This window comes from Mchenga conophoros, linkage group LG14 (assembly GCF_057382185.1).
Source record: "Mchenga conophoros isolate Kocher_MC1m ecotype Shallow Benthic linkage group LG14, M_conophoros_male_GT1.1, whole genome shotgun sequence".
Taxonomy (NCBI): Eukaryota; Metazoa; Chordata; class Actinopteri; order Cichliformes; family Cichlidae; genus Mchenga; species Mchenga conophoros.
In genome coordinates, this window is record NC_140539.1 from 39,050,402 (window position 1) to 39,067,742 (window position 17,341).

The 17,341-nt window shown below is 47.9% G+C and overlaps 2 protein-coding genes across 4 annotated transcripts; one reads left to right on the forward strand and one right to left on the reverse strand.

Moving 5' to 3' along the window:
* Nucleotides 1–665: 665 nt before the first annotated feature.
* Nucleotides 666–4,943, reverse strand: parlb (presenilin associated, rhomboid-like b). Its single transcript, XM_085244459.1, has 10 exons — nt 4,761–4,943; nt 3,537–3,753; nt 3,326–3,466; nt 3,197–3,245; nt 3,028–3,123; nt 2,794–2,943; nt 2,640–2,710; nt 2,340–2,441; nt 2,055–2,152; nt 666–1,452 (listed from the first exon to the last, which is right to left on the reverse strand). Exons 1-10 carry the CDS (start codon nt 4,835–4,837, stop codon nt 1,314–1,316), a joined length of 1,140 nt encoding a protein of 379 aa, XP_085100585.1. The 5' UTR covers nt 4,838–4,943; the 3' UTR covers nt 666–1,313.
* LOC146560375 (nucleotidyltransferase MB21D2) lies at nt 4,399–16,589 on the forward strand. Of its 3 annotated transcripts, none has more exons than XM_085244458.1 (2): nt 4,399–4,518; nt 9,625–16,589. In XM_085244458.1, the coding sequence occupies exon 2, from the start codon at nt 9,627–9,629 to the stop codon at nt 10,887–10,889; it is 1,263 nt and encodes a 420-aa protein (XP_085100584.1). In that variant the 5' UTR covers nt 4,399–4,518; nt 9,625–9,626; the 3' UTR covers nt 10,890–16,589. The 3 variants fall into 3 exon arrangements, with proteins under 3 accessions (XP_085100584.1, XP_085100582.1, XP_085100583.1); XM_085244456.1 differs by lacking the exon at nt 4,399–4,518 and adding an exon at nt 5,807–6,200; XM_085244457.1 differs by lacking the exon at nt 4,399–4,518 and adding an exon at nt 8,974–9,512.
* The last annotated feature ends 752 nt before the right edge of the window (nt 16,590–17,341 follow it).

Genomic DNA, 17,341 nt, shown 5'->3' on the forward strand with positions numbered 1-17,341 from the left:
GGTGATTTTAACGGCAAATGTTCCCTCAGGAACCAGAGGGTTCGCACACCTCGCACCTCCTTCGTCAAGTGTTTGGTTTGAAAAGCTCCAGATGTTTTCAGCTGCTGACAGATGTGGAGTTTAATACTCCGATTCTCTGGATGTGGGAATATGTTGTTTGTATGAAATAAGAACCTCTGTGCTGCTCTAAATCCCTCACAGATCATTCAGCATCACCGAGGTCTCACAGATGTGCACACTCATGTCTGATCTCAGTTGTGAATCAGGTAAAAGGTTTGAATGAGTGCATTTTATTAAAGAGACATTAAAAAAGTGCGAGTCTGAGCGAGGGTCGGCCTTTTCTTTAGTTTGAGGTGTTCAGTGTTCATCTCGGTCTCGTTCATCGATTTCAAAAACCAAAATAATGTGTCACAAGCTCTGGTGTGCTGCGCTTCAGCTGCTCTCCTCTCTGCGTGCTGTTGGTTTGTAACAAAGAATGAGTGTGAAGCTCTGCCGTCATTATCAGACCACTGCTACACGACTGTGGGAACAGGTCCCTACAGCTGAACAAAGACTGCATCAAGACAACGGCTATAAAGGAGCTGTTAGTATTTTGTTTACTTGTTGATGTTGGTGCTGCATTGTTTTTGGTCCCTTTGTTTTAAACTTTGAATAAATCTCAGAAAATCAGGTTTTGATCAGTTTATTTTTCCACAACACAAATATCATCGAGTCTATTTTAAGAAAGTTAAACCCACGAGCATCACAGGGCTTTATTAAAGCTGTGAGCCAATCGCAGCAGGCGTATGACGCTCTCCATGACGACCCTTCAGATCGCGCTCTGACACCATCAGTCTGATCTGTTGGTGGACTTCAGCCTGTTTGGCAAACACGGTGTTTGTTCAGTCGTCCGGTTCGTTCTGCAGCAGCAGCCAGACTCTAGTTTCAGACACGGCGTCCTGATGGGGTTTGAAGTTTCACCTGAGGTAGGTGGAGCTCTTTAAGAATCCCTCAGTTGTCTTTTTAAGTCTTTTACAGATTTTTGAGGCAAAAAGTCCCTCTGACTGGTTCTGTCTGGGCTGTTTGTCACACGATCAGCCGACAGGTCGTTGCTGTAAACCTCTGTGCCGCATTTGTCTTTGTCTCTGATCAAACTGTAAACAAAAGCAGGCGAGGAGACAACAATGGAATCGTTCATGTTTTATAAATACAAGTACGAGTCTTTACTTCGACTCCGGCCTGTGCCCGGGCTCCGTGATTCTCTCTGTACATTTTATACATCTTTACATGTTACGTTAGCATTTTATTTCCTTCATTCTCTGCGTTTCAGCGTCCTAAATGGCGCCTCCTCGGTCCCCTCCGCCGCCGCCTTCTCCTCCTCCCGGTCCCCTTCGAGTTCTGAAGTCGTGCCAAAGTTTGACGAAAGGTTCTCGGTTCTTCCAGATCAACTCATGGCCGAACAGAACGTACCAGCTGAGGAGAGAAGAACAAGTCTGATTAAAAACACGTCACTGCAACGTCGTCACAAAACAGAATAAATCAGTTTTCCAAATATCTCAACGTCCAAAACACGTCAGCGAGGAGGCCCTGGTCCCGCTGCACCTCCTCGGCGGGCTCCCTTTCTACAGCTCGTGTCTACAGTCTCGCTCTTTTCTTCACTCAGGAACACAAACAGGAAATCGACAGCTTTGCCTTCACACTTCCGCTTCTACCTATTAACCATCTGATCCAGAGAGGTCAAACATAAGTCCCAGGGACCAGAATCGGCCCGGAAAAGACTGCAGTCTGGCTCTGGAAAATGTCAAGGAAGCCATCAATTTTGTACTTTTAACTGTATTTCCACATTTTACAGCTGTTCCTATGGATACAGACGTCGCCCACGGCCACTCACACTAAACCAACGTGATTAAGTAATTAAGTTCAACAATTAAGTGACAGAAAAGCTGTTTTTTTTCCACCATCTAATATAGAAAATTACTGTAAGAAGGTAAAAAAAAAAACTTCTCTGTGAATTAACAAAGAAAATTAAAAATGAACCTTTATAAATAAAAAAATCGACTAACTTGCTAACTTACATTCCAAACATGGCTCCTCCTAAATGAGCAGCATGGTCGAAAAACCTCCATCCAAGCACCAGGCCTGCGGTATCCATGGCAACGATGGCCTTGAGAGCCTGCAGACAGACACGGAAACAGAGCGCGAGTTCAGTCAGGTCAAAGCCAGCAGCAGGAGCTGAAGCTCAGGTGGGTTTCAAAGCAGCTTGCAGATGTGCAGCAGCTGCAGGTGGGCTGATGCAGAAGATGAAAAAGAGATCTCTGTCCAGGTAGACTGGGCGAGGAGAGGGGTGGGCGGGGTCTTACGTTGCCAGCGGTGAAGGTGAACATGGGGAGGAAGATGATGGCCAGTTTGGCTTCAGGTATTTTGGTACAAACAGCAGCGAGGACGGTCATGATGGCGCCAGACTGAAAACAGAAACAGGAACTTCAGGCTGTTTATTTATTGAGAACATTTACAGACGTCCACCAAAGAAAATCGCTCAAAAGAATCACATCAGTGTGTTCGCACTGACCTCCTAAAATCTACACGTCCTCTAAAATAAAACCATAAAACAGACGTGACTCTGAGCGAGGTACAGTTTGACCTGTGAAGCAGTCACTCACCGCTCCGAGAGATGGGCCGAACCTCCCCGTGGCCATCTTGCACACATAACTGACAAACGTAGAAATAACACCTGAAAACGGAAGAAATAAAATCAACGTCACACTCATAAACAAACACAGATAATCTCAGAGATTACACCACAGTGAAAAGCACCTGCCGACAGGTACACGGCCATGAACTGCTCTCGGCCCAGCATGGAGACGGCGCTGGTGGAGAAGCTCCAGAGGACGTACATGTTGGCCGCCATGTGGAAGAACGAGAAGTGACTGAAGGCGGAGAGAATCATGGGAGAGCACAGAGTCCCTGCGGGGCAACAACAAACAGCCACAGTTACAGAGGCTCAATCGGAGACCCTGAACGAATCGTGGTGGCGGTGGCGAGACTCACTGGAGGCCGGATTGGCGGTGAAGTATCTGATCATGAAGCGCTGCAGAGACGGCACTCTCCAGCAGCAGAACACAATGGCGTTAGCAGCAATGATCCCTGGGAAAAAAGAAATTCAATCCAGCAACCCCCATGTGAAAGTTCAGCGCTTTGCTCGTAAGCACTGACTCACCTGTTACCGTCCTCTGGCCCTCGCTCAGGCTGTTCCACCATTGGTTGATCTAAAACACAGACAGCCAATTAAGACTCAGATCAAAGTGTGGGTGGAGCCTGGTTACAGGTGATGACGTCGAACCCTCACCTCTTTGCGGATGTCTCCTCGTTTCTGAGGTCGCACCTTCTCCAGCCAATCGGCTCGCAGCTCGTCAAAGTAGCTCTGCACTCGAGACTTGAGGGACTCGTACTGCCAGATGGCCGCCGAGCCGAAGGAGCAGCCTGTAAACTGACATGGAGTCAACACCTGTCCGTGACATCATCAGCGGCGTCATCGCCACCGAAACAACATCACCTACCCCGATGGTAAAGACGAGCGGCCTGACGAGCCGGCCGAAGGCGCGTGGGGGACTGGGTGGAGCTTGATGGTCCCAGTGAGGAGCGGGGGTCCGGCGCTGTGCCGCGGCTTCAGAGGATTCGCTGTGGGCGGGGCCTAACTCCTCTTCCACCTTCTTGGACTCGGGTTTCCTTGCAGCTTTCCTGAAGCCGCATCTCTGCTGGAAGCTTTGAGGCCACCTGGTGGACAGACGAGGAATCACAACTGTGAGAAAAAAGTTCTCTTTAATGAAGCGCCAGCATCCTCCTGCCACAACCACAGACAGGAAGCACAACAAAAAATGTTGTTTCCTGTCAAAAGGCAAAAATAATTAAATGAAAAAATCATTAATAAATACCAAAGGAACAAAGTTGTATCGAAGAATCTACATTTATTACTGACGCTCCACACACACAGGAAAGGTGATGGTAATTTCTGGAGATTTGATTGGTCAGTAGGTGGTGAGCAGGTTGTGTTCACAGCACAAGTTACCATGGTGAACTCCTGCTTCACAGTACAGACTTCTACCAAGGACCCGACTCAATTCATCTTCCCGTGATTAGATAAAACCTTCCCGCTGAGAGTGGGTGCACTTTCTTTTTATCATGACTGTAAATGCACCAGTGTGTCAGAGTATAAACATCCTGCCAACCTTTTAATTATCTAAGGATTAGCTGCTGTCTCCTTTTACCAGCCGGCCTCAGACTGAGCAACAATCCCAAAAACATTTTTACCACAAACGTCTGGTTTTATGTCACTGAATCCATTTAGTAACTTTTGGTCATTGGAAGGGTCCGAGTGGACTGCTTGTGGATTATAAATAAAGCCACCTAAAGCAGCACAGGTCAGCTGGCCACAGGAGATTAACCCCTGGGTTTTAGGGCACCGACGGAAGCAGCGTCCCTCTGCACTGAGCCGGAGGGAGGACCTGAAAGAGCTTCGGAAGAACTGCATGTAATGGGCATGTATGTAAGGGGGCACACTGGGGTGTTTAAATAGGACAAACAGCTTTACATCACCGGATAATTAGATAAACACACAAACACACCCAGGCAGCTCCCCGCTTGTTAGCAGCGGCTAACGTTAACCTGCTAACAGCCCGTTGATTCTAAACTGTCCTTGAAGCTAACGGAGCTAACTCCGACAGCAAGGATCTGTCTGTTTGTAACCCGGGACGGGCTGCTCGCCCCCGCCTGTGGGGACTGACCTGCCACCCCTCACGGAGCTCCGTAAGCCTTCATCTCCGGTCAGTCTGAGCAGGACGGAGCAGCTCCTCCACGCCATATTGGATCCCGGTGACCCCGACAGGTCGGCCGAAGGGCCGCCTAGCAGTTGTTCATTTCCGGGTCACCAAGGAGCTCCGGCACCGTCAGCGACGCCCGCAGGACAGAGGCGGATACTGCACACAATTGAATCAACAAAACAAAATCCTCAACACGAAGCACAACATCCGCCTGTGACCTTCAAGGTAAAACGCTGCCAAAGTCAATACAACGAAATTTGATATTTATTTTCAGAGTGAAACACAAAAAATGCAAATGAGTGTCAGAGGAATAATACAAAAGTGTTCTGGTACAAATTTTTAAGAACAAGGTATGAAGATGAAGATATGAGAAAGAGTGGTTGAGAAGAAGAGAAATGGCGATCACTGAGGAGCAGTGTACTTTAAGAGTGTTGATGGAGAAGTATAGAGAAGGTCAGAAGGTGATGAACTGTGGATCTTTGTGGTCTTTGTGGATCTACAGAAAGTATGTGATGAGAGTATGGTATAGGTGGATGAGACTGTAGAAGAGAAGAAGAATGAAAGTAAATAGAAGCAATGAGCAGGAGAAAGGTGGAAAGGTGAAGAGAAGTATGGAAGATAGATACCCGGGAGTCAACCACCCAAAGGAAGGGTCAGTGCACAGGAGAGGTGGTAGAAGTAGAGGTTGCAGGCGGGGTGGAGTGAAAGGAGACAAGTGTCTGATATGACCGATACTTACGACAGAAAAATAGCACCAAGAGTGAAAGAGAAGGTTCAAAAGATGATAGTGAGACCTGCTGTGATGCATGGTTTGGAGATGGATGTTGAAGGTGGAGCTGCCAGAAGGAAAATAGAAAAACCTCTGAGGTGATCCATGAATACAGTGGAAGACATGGGGTTGGTGTGACAGAGGAGGGTGCTGGGATAGGTGGGTGGGTGAGATGGAAGCAGATGGTGAACGCTGATAATAATATAATATAAGATAATACAATTTAATTAGGGGGCATTTATTTTGAAAGCGCTGAGTGGCGGAAGCGGGGCAGGTTTCCGGTGCTTGTGTTCACTGTGGAGTGGCTCGCCTTGGCTCGGTTCGGTTCGGTCCGCGACAGAGGAGCAGCTGCAGCGTGGGCAGTGCAGAACCAGCGTGTGACCGCGGAGGAACCATGGCGGCCCCTGCTCTCTCCGGCCGGGCTGGCTCGTCGGGCAGCCTCGGGAACAGCCCCACCATGGCCGCCGGGAGGCTGCCGCACGGCGGCGGGCCCGAGCTGGACTTCAGGTCGGCGGCCCGCATGGAGGATCTGAACCGGCTCATCCAGGAGTTCAGCAAGCACGACCAGCGGGAGTACGACGACCAGCGGGCTCTGGAGATCCACACGGCCAAGGACTTCATCTTCTCCATGCTGGGTGAGGACACGCACGCACACACACACGCACACACCAGGCTGCGGTAAACATCCTCGGACTCCACCTGATTATTTCAGCTGGTGTGAGCGCGGAGCTGCAGGGGTGATCCAGATGTGCAGAGGCTCAGGTGATGCACATCTGCTCCACCTGGACCGCATTAGGGATCGCATGCATCCTCTTAGCCTCTCTTCTTCTCGTTTCTTGGTTTAAAACGAACATAAAAGTGTAGCTGAGCTTCTCCAGGTGCTGCACAAATACGAAAATACTAAACACAGACGACACTAACACCACCCTCAGTGCAAGGTGAAGCCCACTACAATCCCAGCCTCATCCACACCTTCAAATATATTAAAAACAAACAAATCTTCACTAATATTAAACTTCCAGCTGTGAGGACTCCGACCAGCAGGTGTTTTTTCCGCACATAGCGCATCAGTGAGGAACAAATGTGCTCAAATATATTTAAAATTGTCAGATTAAATTCTGCCAAATTAGTTGTCCGAATTTCTTTTACAGCGAGAAATAAATCATCCGTTTTTTCCCCAAACATCACCCCGTGGGGCAAATGAAAAGATTCCAGTTCCTCTGACGTCCAGCAGAGGCAGCAGTGAGTCAGTCCCCCATAGACTCCCATGTTAAAACTGTACAGCAGAAATAAACATGATTGCAGCCTGATACACAAACTGTTTGTCTCTGTGGATAATGTCCTCCTTCGTAACACCTGTACAGTAGAAGAAAGTTTTTAGGGTTCACCTGGTTAAACTGTAATAAGGCTTAAAGTTTATATGATTAGGGGCGTGGCCTCTTTGACTGATGGGTGGATGATGACACAGGTGGCTGTAGCTGCTAGCTGACTGCTCAGCTTCACCTGAACTGGACCTCTGGACCGTGTTTGTGCTGTTGGAGCCTTTTGGAACATTTTTAATGTGTCACGTGACCAATAACATGGCTGCTGTGAGGTTACTGTAGTAACAGCTCATCCACGAAGGCGGAGCTCCGGTCCTGCTAGGGGAAATTCTTGGATTTTAGCATGTAGGATTTCTGCGGCACAACCAGGAAACTGATTTGTTGTGTGCACATGTGTGGAAATTATTTTATTTTATTCCCAATATTGGTGCAGGATTTGGAAAAATTAACTGTGTGAGGGGACGACGCATCTGTTGACCTTTGTGTTGAGCACTCTCTTTGATTGGTTGGTGATTTCAGTGCATGTGTACAAGCTGGCGCGCCGCGCTGAGCTGATGTCAGATGATTTGCGTCAGCGTCCTCCGTCTCATTTTTCTGGCCTTCGTGCTTTGATTATCCTGCAGTTTGCTGTGTGTTTGCAGGTGGCTGAATAATTTAGTTGTGTTGCTTTGTGGTGCAGACGCACAACACTCCTTGTGAATGCGTGTTTAGTTCACATCACTCGTGCTAAATCTGACTCTCTTAGAGGAGCTCTTCAGCTTCTGCCGTGCTGAATATTGTCTCGATGGCCTGTATGAGGTCACTGCGGTCAGGTGCAGGGAGGAGCTGTGATTGGCTCATGCAGGTGCGTGCTCAGTGCTCATTTAAGGAGCTCTTGATTCTGATGGTGGAGCGTGCACTTTCTGTATCGCTCGATGATGTTCGTTAGAACACGGGCACGAAAATCCAGATTAAAATCCAATGAATCGCTCCGCACAGTGTTTGTTTTTGTTTATTTATTCAAGAGTTTGTTTACAAACAGTTGACAGAGTTTGAAAATAAAGAAAATTATTTTCATTAGATATTTCTGTATACTCTGTTTGTATTAACATTTACTTCTTTTTATTAAATGATGATCTAATGTTTGACTTTGTTTCTCTGTAACATTTGAAGCGTTTGATCAGAAATAACATTTTAGTTTATTACGTTGACCTTTGAATTTATTTGAATTGCTCTACAGCACATTTGTTGTGTTTAGCATTTTGAAGATATGCCAAGATATAAATGGTAAATATGTCTTCACATTTCACTTAGGAGAAAAAATGAACCTCACACAGCTTTAATATCTGACATAAATCAGGAATTATAAGGTTATAATTAAAATTTTGAAGGCGGTGGGGCCCTAACCTTTCAAAATAAAAGGCCACAAATCTGCTGAGAGGACTCAGCTCATCATAACTGAACCTGAGAGGAAGTGCGGAGGATGGAGTGCAGGAATGCGAGTTTGATAATGACGCTGGAGCGCCTCCAAGATCTGGATGTAAAAAGACTCTCTCACACACACACACACACACACACACACACACACACACACACACAGAAACTGCAGAAATGTCCATCTGACAGAGCCGCACACTCACATTAGTGTTCATTTTCTCAGATGTACTGACAGTCTGCCAGCTCGCACACGGCGCCTCCTCACAGAAATAACAAGCGTTCCAAAATGTCCCAACAGGAAGCGGCGCTCCATCCTGTCTTCACAGCTCGCTCACTGTTTGCAGCTCACAGACAGACCAAAAGAAAAGCGATGAGGCGGTTTTATGCTCCAGATTTAATCAATCCAACCAATAAAAAAGGAAAATCAGTCAGGAATTATAAAGTGAGTGTGAGACGTTCATTCAAAGACAGTGTGTATTTGCAGGATCGTCTCTGTACCGAGGTAACGAGCAGCCCCCGAGCTGAGTTCATCTGATTTATTTGAAACTGTTTCTGAGAGACGGACTGCGAGCGTCCAAACAACCGCAGCGCAGGAATGCAGTCGACAGCCAGGAAGTGTGTGCGCCTCTTCTTTAAACTCAGCAGAGCGGAAAACTCGTCCAGGCCGGCCCGACCGATGGGGCTGAACGCAGTGACCCGTCGGGGCTCACGCGGTCCGCTTCCAAACACAGCGAGCTTCAAAAATAGACCTGACATGAAAGGAACTGGAAAACAGGAGGGCCAAACTGGACCCGATCCAGACTGAGCTGGACACAAACGAAGCAGACTTCGTTAAAAGCTCACCTTAACATCAGCCTCGTCTGTGAAAGCAAAAACCAGACTGGACGAATCGGCAGAGCCGCCGGTCAACGTTAAAGAATTTAATTACAGCAGGGGGAAGCTTTTAAATCGATGTTAGTCGAACTTTATCCAGATACGAATGAGGTGCTTCTGACGTCAGTCTATCTTGTAAGCAGACGTGCCCGGACCTGCCCTCCTCGGCCACGACCTGCAGCTCATCTGGAGGAACGTTGCGTCGTTCCGCCAATCAGTCAAGAGATTGGATCTCTGCAGTGCATCCTGGGGGTTCCTCGGGGTCTCCTCCCAGGTCCACATTCCTGAGGTCAGCCACAGCCATCCTGGTCAGATACTGAACCCGCTCAGCTGGCTGTAAGACGAGTATCTCGAGGCCTAAATCCTGACCCCCGGTTACACTTGTGTGCGTGGTGCTCGTTTTTACACATAATCTTTATCTGATCCTTTTTGTCGTCCTCTGTTTCAGGAATGGTCCAGAAGTTGGACCAGAAGCTCCCCGTGGCCAACGAGTACCTCCTCCTGTCAGGAGGCGTTCGGGAGGGCGTGGTGGACATGGACCTGGACGAGCTGAGCGTCTACGCCCGCGGCACAGACTACGACATGGACTTCACCCTGCTGGTCCCTGCGCTCAAACTCCACGACCGCAACCAGCCGGTGACCCTGGACATGAGACACTCGGCGCTGGGCCACTCCTGGCTCAGCCTCCGCCTCTTCGACGAAGGAACCATCAACAAGTGGAAGGACTGCTGCACCATCGTCGACCACATCAACGGCACCACCAACTACTTCTTCTCCCCAACACTGGTGGCTGACTGGTTCTACCAGTCCATCTCCTTGGTGCTGCTGGAGGTGCAGAAGAAGCCGCAGAGAGGAATGCCAAGGGTGGAGAAGGTGGAGCGGAACGGCACAATCATCTCCGTCATCCTGGGCGTCGGGAGCAGCCGGATGCTCTACGACATCGTCCCCGTGGTGTCGTTTAAAGGGTGGCCGGCTGTCGCCCAGAGCTGGCTGATGGAGAATCACTTCTGGGATGGGAAGATCACCGAGGAGGAGGTGATCAGCGGCTTCTACCTCGTCCCCGCCTGCTCCCACAAAGGCCGCAAGGAGAACGAGTGGCGCCTGTCGTTCGCCCGCAGCGAGGTGCAGCTGAAGAAGTGCATCTCGTCCAGCCTGATGCAGGCGTACCAGGCCTGCAAAGCCATCATCATCAAGCTCTTGTCCCGCCCCAAAGCCATCAGCCCCTACCACCTCCGCAGCATCATGCTGTGGGCCTGCGACCGCCTCCCCGCCAACTACCTGGCGCAAGACGACTTCTCCGCCCACTTCCTCCTGGGCCTGATCGACGACCTGCAGCACTGCCTCGTCAACAAGATGTGCCCCAACTATTTCATCCCTCAGTGCAACATGCTGGAGCACCTGTTGGACGAGACGGCCATGCTGCACGCCCGCAAACTCTCCTCCGTGCGCTCCGACCCAGCCGAGCACCTGCGCACCACCATCGAGCACGCCAAGGCCGCCAACAGGCTGACGGTGGAACTGCAGTGGCGGGGCAGCACCAACAACCTGCCATCGCCGCAGTCCGACGCCGGCGGAGAGAACCAGCCCGACGACCGGCTGGCCAAGAAGCTTCAGCAGCTCGTCACGGAGAATCCGGGCAAATCCATCTCAGTCTTCATCAACCCGGACGACGTCACGCGGCCGCACTTCCGCATCGATGACAAGTTCTTCTGAGACTGACTTCCTCCTCCCTCTCAGCCTTTCTCCTCCTCGCCTTGTCCCCACCTCCTCTGAAACTTTGTTTTTTTAATTTTTTTATGTTTCTCTGCCACAGAGTGAAGTGAGGTGATCGTCTTGTCGTGTCTGCCACAATTTTTTTATTTTTTATTTTTCTATTCCCGTCCCCACCTCCTCCTCTTTCACTGTGTGCCCTGTGGTTTTTACCTGCTGAATGCCTTTTACACACAGCTGCACAGCAGCAGGTTGTTTTACAAATGAAGGAAGAGATGGAAGTCCACCTTCGGCCGGCTCTGCTGCTCCAGTGTTCGTAGTTTGTAGTTCAATATAATTATCAGGGATCCTGGAAATGAGACGAGTCCACCAACTCCTGAAATCGTGACGTGTGTCTCACGCCAGACTCGCTGTCGTTTAAATTTGGCGCTGAAGCTCTGACGGCAGAAACGATGTGAAAGCGAGGAGCCGGGCTAAAATCAGCTGCTTTGATACGAATGTGGGAATTTCAGTGCTGGCGTGGCCAAAGCCTCAGTTTTTATTTCATTTTTACTTTTCTGTGATATAGTGAAGAACAATCAAAGCATAAATAAATAAATCCTATTTCTGCAAAGACTCAGCATTTCCACTGTTCACCCGTGCTCTTCAGGCCTTCTGCAGTTCTCATGTTGGACACCAGCCGAATTCTGATCGATGGAGATCTGATCCTGAGCTTTTCAGTTTGTGGACTTCAGCTGTTCCACCTGCTCCTTAAAGACCAGACAAACTAAAACTCCTCAAAGACGAATTTCTCCCAACGATTTAGGAAGAATTCGGTGACAATCTGTTTGTTTTCCAGCACGATGAAGCTCCAAGTTACACGCCTCAGGTGATTACTGAGGCTCAGAGATCATCACATTCATATTTGGATCCGTGCATAGATCATTGATGAGGCAGGACTGCATTTGTCCAGCAGAGAACTGCAGGAGTCATGAAGGTCGGTCTAAATGCTGACCAGTGCAGAAAAACTGAAGCGAGCGTCAGCTGCTCTTCACCTCCACGCGCTCGTTCCTCGTGATGACACGAGTACGAGGTTTTCATAATTATGAGCAAGTTACTCAAAATATCTAATGACTCGTTTTCCAAACCAAACAGCAAGTTTTCGCAGCAGCTCGGCGTCGAGCATTTCAGAGCTCGCTGATCGGACGGCGGACGCTTTCAGGAGCTGCGGACAGCCTGAAGTCTCACATCGAGGAGCAAAAGCAGCAGAGCTCGGACGAAGGTGGATTTTGTCCCTCTGAGGAATGTCTTAGTCCCACCGCGGGACGACGATGATGGTACTAACGTCTTAGAAACTAACTGTAAAAAGGAACAAAGTGACTGAACTCTGACATGTGTGGGCAGAAGGAGGAACAGACTGACGATGGTTTGTCGACTACTTTTCGTCTGATTTTGCACAGAATGTAAAAAAAACAAACACCGCCGTGTTTCCTCTCGATGGCGGACGCCGTGTCCTCCTCACTGTCGAATGACGGTATATCATATCAGTTGATGGTGACACTTTACCGACGCGTGGTCGCAGTGCACGCTGTAGATGTTCTCATTAACCGGCAGAGCTGCAGTGATTGTGATTGGTCCAAAGACGCAGCTTCCCCTGATGGAGTCGGCTGAGCTGCCGGTTGGTGTTGCATCTCGTTCGCGCTCGCAGGCTCACGTTCTGACAGACGCCCTGGATCCCGTGTAGTTTGCAATGTTTTCCCAGTTTTCCTCATTTCAGTTTGTTTTGATGAGCTTGAGCGTAGTCCAGAATCCTTCCAGACATTCCAGGGTCCAGATCCAGACGGATGGCGTAGCTCGTGGTCCTGATGGGGGCGTGGTGGGTTTTGGGCCTGTGCGTGTGAGCGAGGCGTAACAGTTTGGGACTTGAAGCTCACAGCAGCGTTTCTGTTTACTGCTCAGGTTAATCTGCTGCACGGCGACCGCAGTCAGTAACGTGTCACATCCGGCTCGATATCACCGGCCTCGCTCGCCACTTCCTCTTTCTCCATCTTGTTTGTTTTGATCACTATTTAATAAGCTTCACTGTAACTTAGTTTATTATTTCTAACCTGACCGATGTTTACTCTGCAGCTGCTTCTTAGTGTTTGGATGTCGAGGGTTCGACTCCCCTTCAGCGCCGCCAGCTCGCCACGTGATCGTCGGCCTTTCAGGTCGCTCACAAAACATTGGGACCAAATCCCGATTGGGACTTTTTACACTCCAACTGTAGGTGGAGGTTTGGTGTGATGGAGCTCCAGGCTGGTTTCTGGCACAGTTACTGTGCAGTAAGCGAACGCTGTTTGGCTCCAGAAACCACCGATTATGTGGCGAGCCTCAGTTTGGAGCTCAGGCAGCTTGGCTGCGGGATGTGTCTAATGAGATGGTGCTGTGATGTCATTACCACCACCTCTACAAGGGTTTTTTTTGAGGGGCACAAATCATCACAGATTTAGCCACATGACCATCAGACACTGTGGTGTCGTGTTTATATACAAGGAAAAGAAAAATGTGCTTCATCTCAGCTTCAGCCTCGGTGAAACCTAAATATTGATTACAGAGTCAGAGCCTGTGCTCAGCTCTGATTGGACAGCTGAAGCGCGACTGCAGTCAGCACTAATGCGAGCAGCTCACTACAGCTTAAAAACACTAAAGCAGATATTTTTGATCTCCTGACGTAAACGAGCATCGACGACATCTGCCGCCTTCAGGATGCGACTGCGCGCCGGCGTGTTTGAGCCGCAGCTGGTTGTGCCGAAGGTGAGTCGTCCCAGGTTTGTTCTGTTTTTTTGTCAAAGTCTGAAACATTTCCAGGAAAATGCAAAAAACCAGAAGAAGAATCTGCAGACGTCTGCAGACAATGCGATCTCCATATCCTCATCCTCAAGTGCAATTAGTGAACACAGAACAAGTACACACTTATACAAACGCACATATACGTCATGTAGCATTAAGACACTGAAGTAAGTTAAAGCTAAACGGTACACTGCTCTGCCGACCCCACAGACCCGCACTGACACTCCCACTCAGAGGTTTTTCACACCATCAAAGTGCCGCACCACGCTCTCCTGCTCGGTGGAAATGTAATCAGTGTGTTCTTCTGAGCTCCGTGACTTTTGACCTTACTGCTTTCTCTATTTGTTGAGAACCTTTTGACTGTGAGTTTTTATTTTTCTGTACCTCGCTGCTCTGCTTTGTTATGACGATGGATTTCTTTATGCAACGTAGACGTGGGTGGGTGTATCCCTTCAGATGGCAGCTCCTCCCCATCTGTGAAGGCTCTTCGCTGGATTTCACTATAAAGTCTTTTAAGCTGAATTTCTCTCTACGTCTTCAGTGAGTCTTTCTCAAATTTACATCTAAAGTTCTCAATAAAATGAAACCTTAGTTTACATTTCATGAAAGGAAAAACAGTTAATGAAGTTCTGCATCAACTTCAGTTCTTAATAAGTGTAACTGACATCTCGGTGTCATCAGAAAAGTAAATTAAACTGCAGAATATGAGCATCAAACCTTGGAAAGTCTCGCCTCCACAGAGTAAATCAGGCTGTCATCTGCACAGCGATCGATTCTGTTGAAGAGTGGCTGAGAAGAAAAACACTCCAGAAGTGAATCTGGGGCGGCGCCACTCAGATTACGATTGTCTGCAGTTTTAGGGAACAACAAGAAAATTCAAGATTTGGTCAACAAGGCCTCACGATTGAACCCTGGATTGTGCCACTTCAGTTGACTCATTAGCTCATGTGATTTGTTTTACAAAATTTGCATTGCACAGATTTATTTATCTTAATTATACTACAGTTAGAGACCAGAATAAAGACGGGAGGCCTCAGGATCAAACATCAAACCTGCTATTGGATTTGTGGTTGACATTTAAGTTAAACAGGGAGCTGTTTATTTATTAGTAAAGTTTGTTGGACCATAGAAGAAGAAGGAAATGTCTTTATCATCTGCGTAGTTCTCAGATATGAGAGCCCAGAACTAATTCTTAGGCTACGTCCACACGTACCCGGGTATTTTTGAAAGATTTTTCTATGCGTTTGCACCTTTCGTCCACACGTAAACGCCGTTTTCGGTCACTGAAAATGGAGATTTCTAAAAACTCCGGCCAGCGTGGAGATTTTCGAAAACTCAGTTTTTGCGCTTACGCGTGGACGAGAAAAACGGAGAAAACGCAGCGTCAAAGGTGTGCGCCTTTTTTGACGTCACACTGTGCGCCACGTTATTGTTTCGGTGAAATGAATTTCTACAATACTGTTACTGTTAATTCTACTCTCTGCAGTGTTTAAATGCTTACATATACACACAGTTACTGTCCCTCCACACATACGACTCGGTTCTGCTTCTATGCCCCAGCTTTGTTTACTTTTTCCCACCGAGGCTTCTAGACTTCTGATTGGCCAACATTTCTGCACGGTTAGGAATCTAGCGCCACCTGCTGCTTTGGCATGTTCATAGCAGCGTTTTCCTTCATTTCTGCCTTTATGTGTGGACGGGATTATTTTTTAAAACGAAAACGGAAAATCTCCGTTTTCAAAAATACCCGTGTACATGTGGACGTAGCCTCAGAGTAAATTGAAAACACTAAAAGCTTTGCTGCATTCAAATAACTAAAGTTACGTAGAGGACAGATCATCATCTGCATAGAACTGAGTAAGAATCTGACATCTTATTGAATATCTGAAAGTCCATAATTTAATCCTGTCAACAGATATTAATGATATAGTTTTTGATCTATTAATAAATAGATCAAATAGGCCGTATGATACTCTGAGAGGAGTACATCTGTAAATAACGGGCCCATAATAGAGCCTTGACGTACTCCACCTTAATCGACTTTGCTCCATTTATTTAAACACCAACACTGTGGGACGAGAGCAGGTTCATGATCTCGCGTCGTACTGCAGAATTGGGCTCAGGAACAGGTTGAATCGAACCCTGGGGAACATCCCTGAGTAAGACCTTCAGAAAGAAGCCTCAGGTCTGCACATTATGTCACATTTATTACACACAGCATGTGTGTGTGTGATCGGTTTCCAGTACTGTCAGGTCACAACATGAACATCTGCTATCGTGTGCCCAATTTTTTCCCATGTATGGATAAAAAAACCTTCCTGCTGACCAAAGTTTAAAATGTTGAGCGTAGAAATGGGGATTTAGTATAATCATGGTCTTTAATTCTTCTATATAAAGGTGATAATTTCTGGATACAGAATAAGGAGATGCAGTCTTGTTTGCAGATGATGGCACACATAAGGTAACGTGTGCGCTACATTAAAGATGCTCAATCTTCTGAGAATATGACGTCATGCACGTGGTTGGTGCCGCAGGCCGTTGAAATAATGTTAAAATGACATCATAAGTCACATGGCCTCTGTGACACTTTAGACTCAGACACATTTAAAAACCATCCAGACTAAAGGTTTCAATCGGACACTCAAACACTTCGTCTAATTAACCCTCAGGCAGGGTGAGCTGGTGGATTCCTTCACTACATCCTTTAAGCAGCTTCCTCTCTCGACCACCGGGGGGAGCAGTGAGAGGAAGCAGCTCGCTCTGTGTGAGCGGGTATGATGGAGGGAGCTGTCATGTGAACGGAGGCTGTTTGTGCACACAGTGACTTTATCTCCTGTAATGTGGAACTACTGTTGTAAATAGCACTTGATAAAATAACTCCTGTCTGACTCTTCGTCTGCGTCCGCTTCATTCAGCCGCCCGGCGCCACACAGCTCATCTCAAACGCCTCATTTTGCTTCCTCCTAACCTTTCTCTTCTCTCCTGCTTCCTGGTGCCTCAGCACCTGTCTCCTCCACCTGCTCTCCTCTCTCCATCTCGCCTCCTGCTGGGTTTGGATCGCGCTCAGCTCTTTCTGGCCGCCGTCAGAGCGCTCGCCGTTCCAAGAGGAAACTATCCATCACTGTCCAAATATAACCACAGCATGTAAACACGCTGCAGGCTTTACTGCTGATGCTCAGCCTCGCTAAAATCCCCGATTTACAGAAAACACGAGTTATTTACTGATGATCAGCGACGGGGGAACCTGAAACCTCTGTGGGGTCATGTGACTGTGTCAAAACGCCTACAAAATAAAACTTTATTTAAAATCAGTTAACAACAGCTTTAAGCCCAGAAACTGTCCTGCAGTTTATCAGCGGAGAGCTAACCCTCTGTGGACCTGATGGGGAACAATGATGATTCCAGGATGTTCACTTTTTACAGCACTGCAGTCACTTTACACACTCACTTTGACTTGACATCACCTGTGATTTACTTCCAGGTGGTCCCGCCCTAACCTGCTGATGTCGTTAACTCCAACTTTGGTTCAACAGATTTGTTGAGCTGTGCAGGTAAGCTTTAGGCAATTTAAACTGCCTCCATATATGTAGCAATGCTAAATATACTCCTGATAATAAGAAGGAAAAGCAACCCAAACAGCTCAT

Excerpts from the sequence above, each read along its gene's own strand:
- parlb (XM_085244459.1), bottom strand. The coding sequence starts at position 4,837 with ATGGCGTGGAGGAGCTGCTCCGTCCTGCTCAGACTGACCGGAGATGAA. Across the intron at positions 3,124-3,196 it reads GGGCCAGAGGACGGTAACAG|GGATCATTGCTGCTAACGCC; the intron begins GTGAGTCAGTGC and ends CTTTTTTCCCAG. Across the intron at positions 2,944-3,027 it reads CACCGCCAATCCGGCCTCCA|GGACTCTGTGCTCTCCCATG; the intron begins GTGAGTCTCGCC and ends GTTGCCCCGCAG.
- LOC146560375 (XM_085244456.1), top strand. The coding sequence starts at position 5,960 with ATGGCGGCCCCTGCTCTCTCCGGCCGGGCTGGCTCGTCGGGCAGCCTC. Across the intron at positions 6,201-9,624 it reads CTTCATCTTCTCCATGCTGG|GAATGGTCCAGAAGTTGGAC; the intron begins GTGAGGACACGC and ends CCTCTGTTTCAG.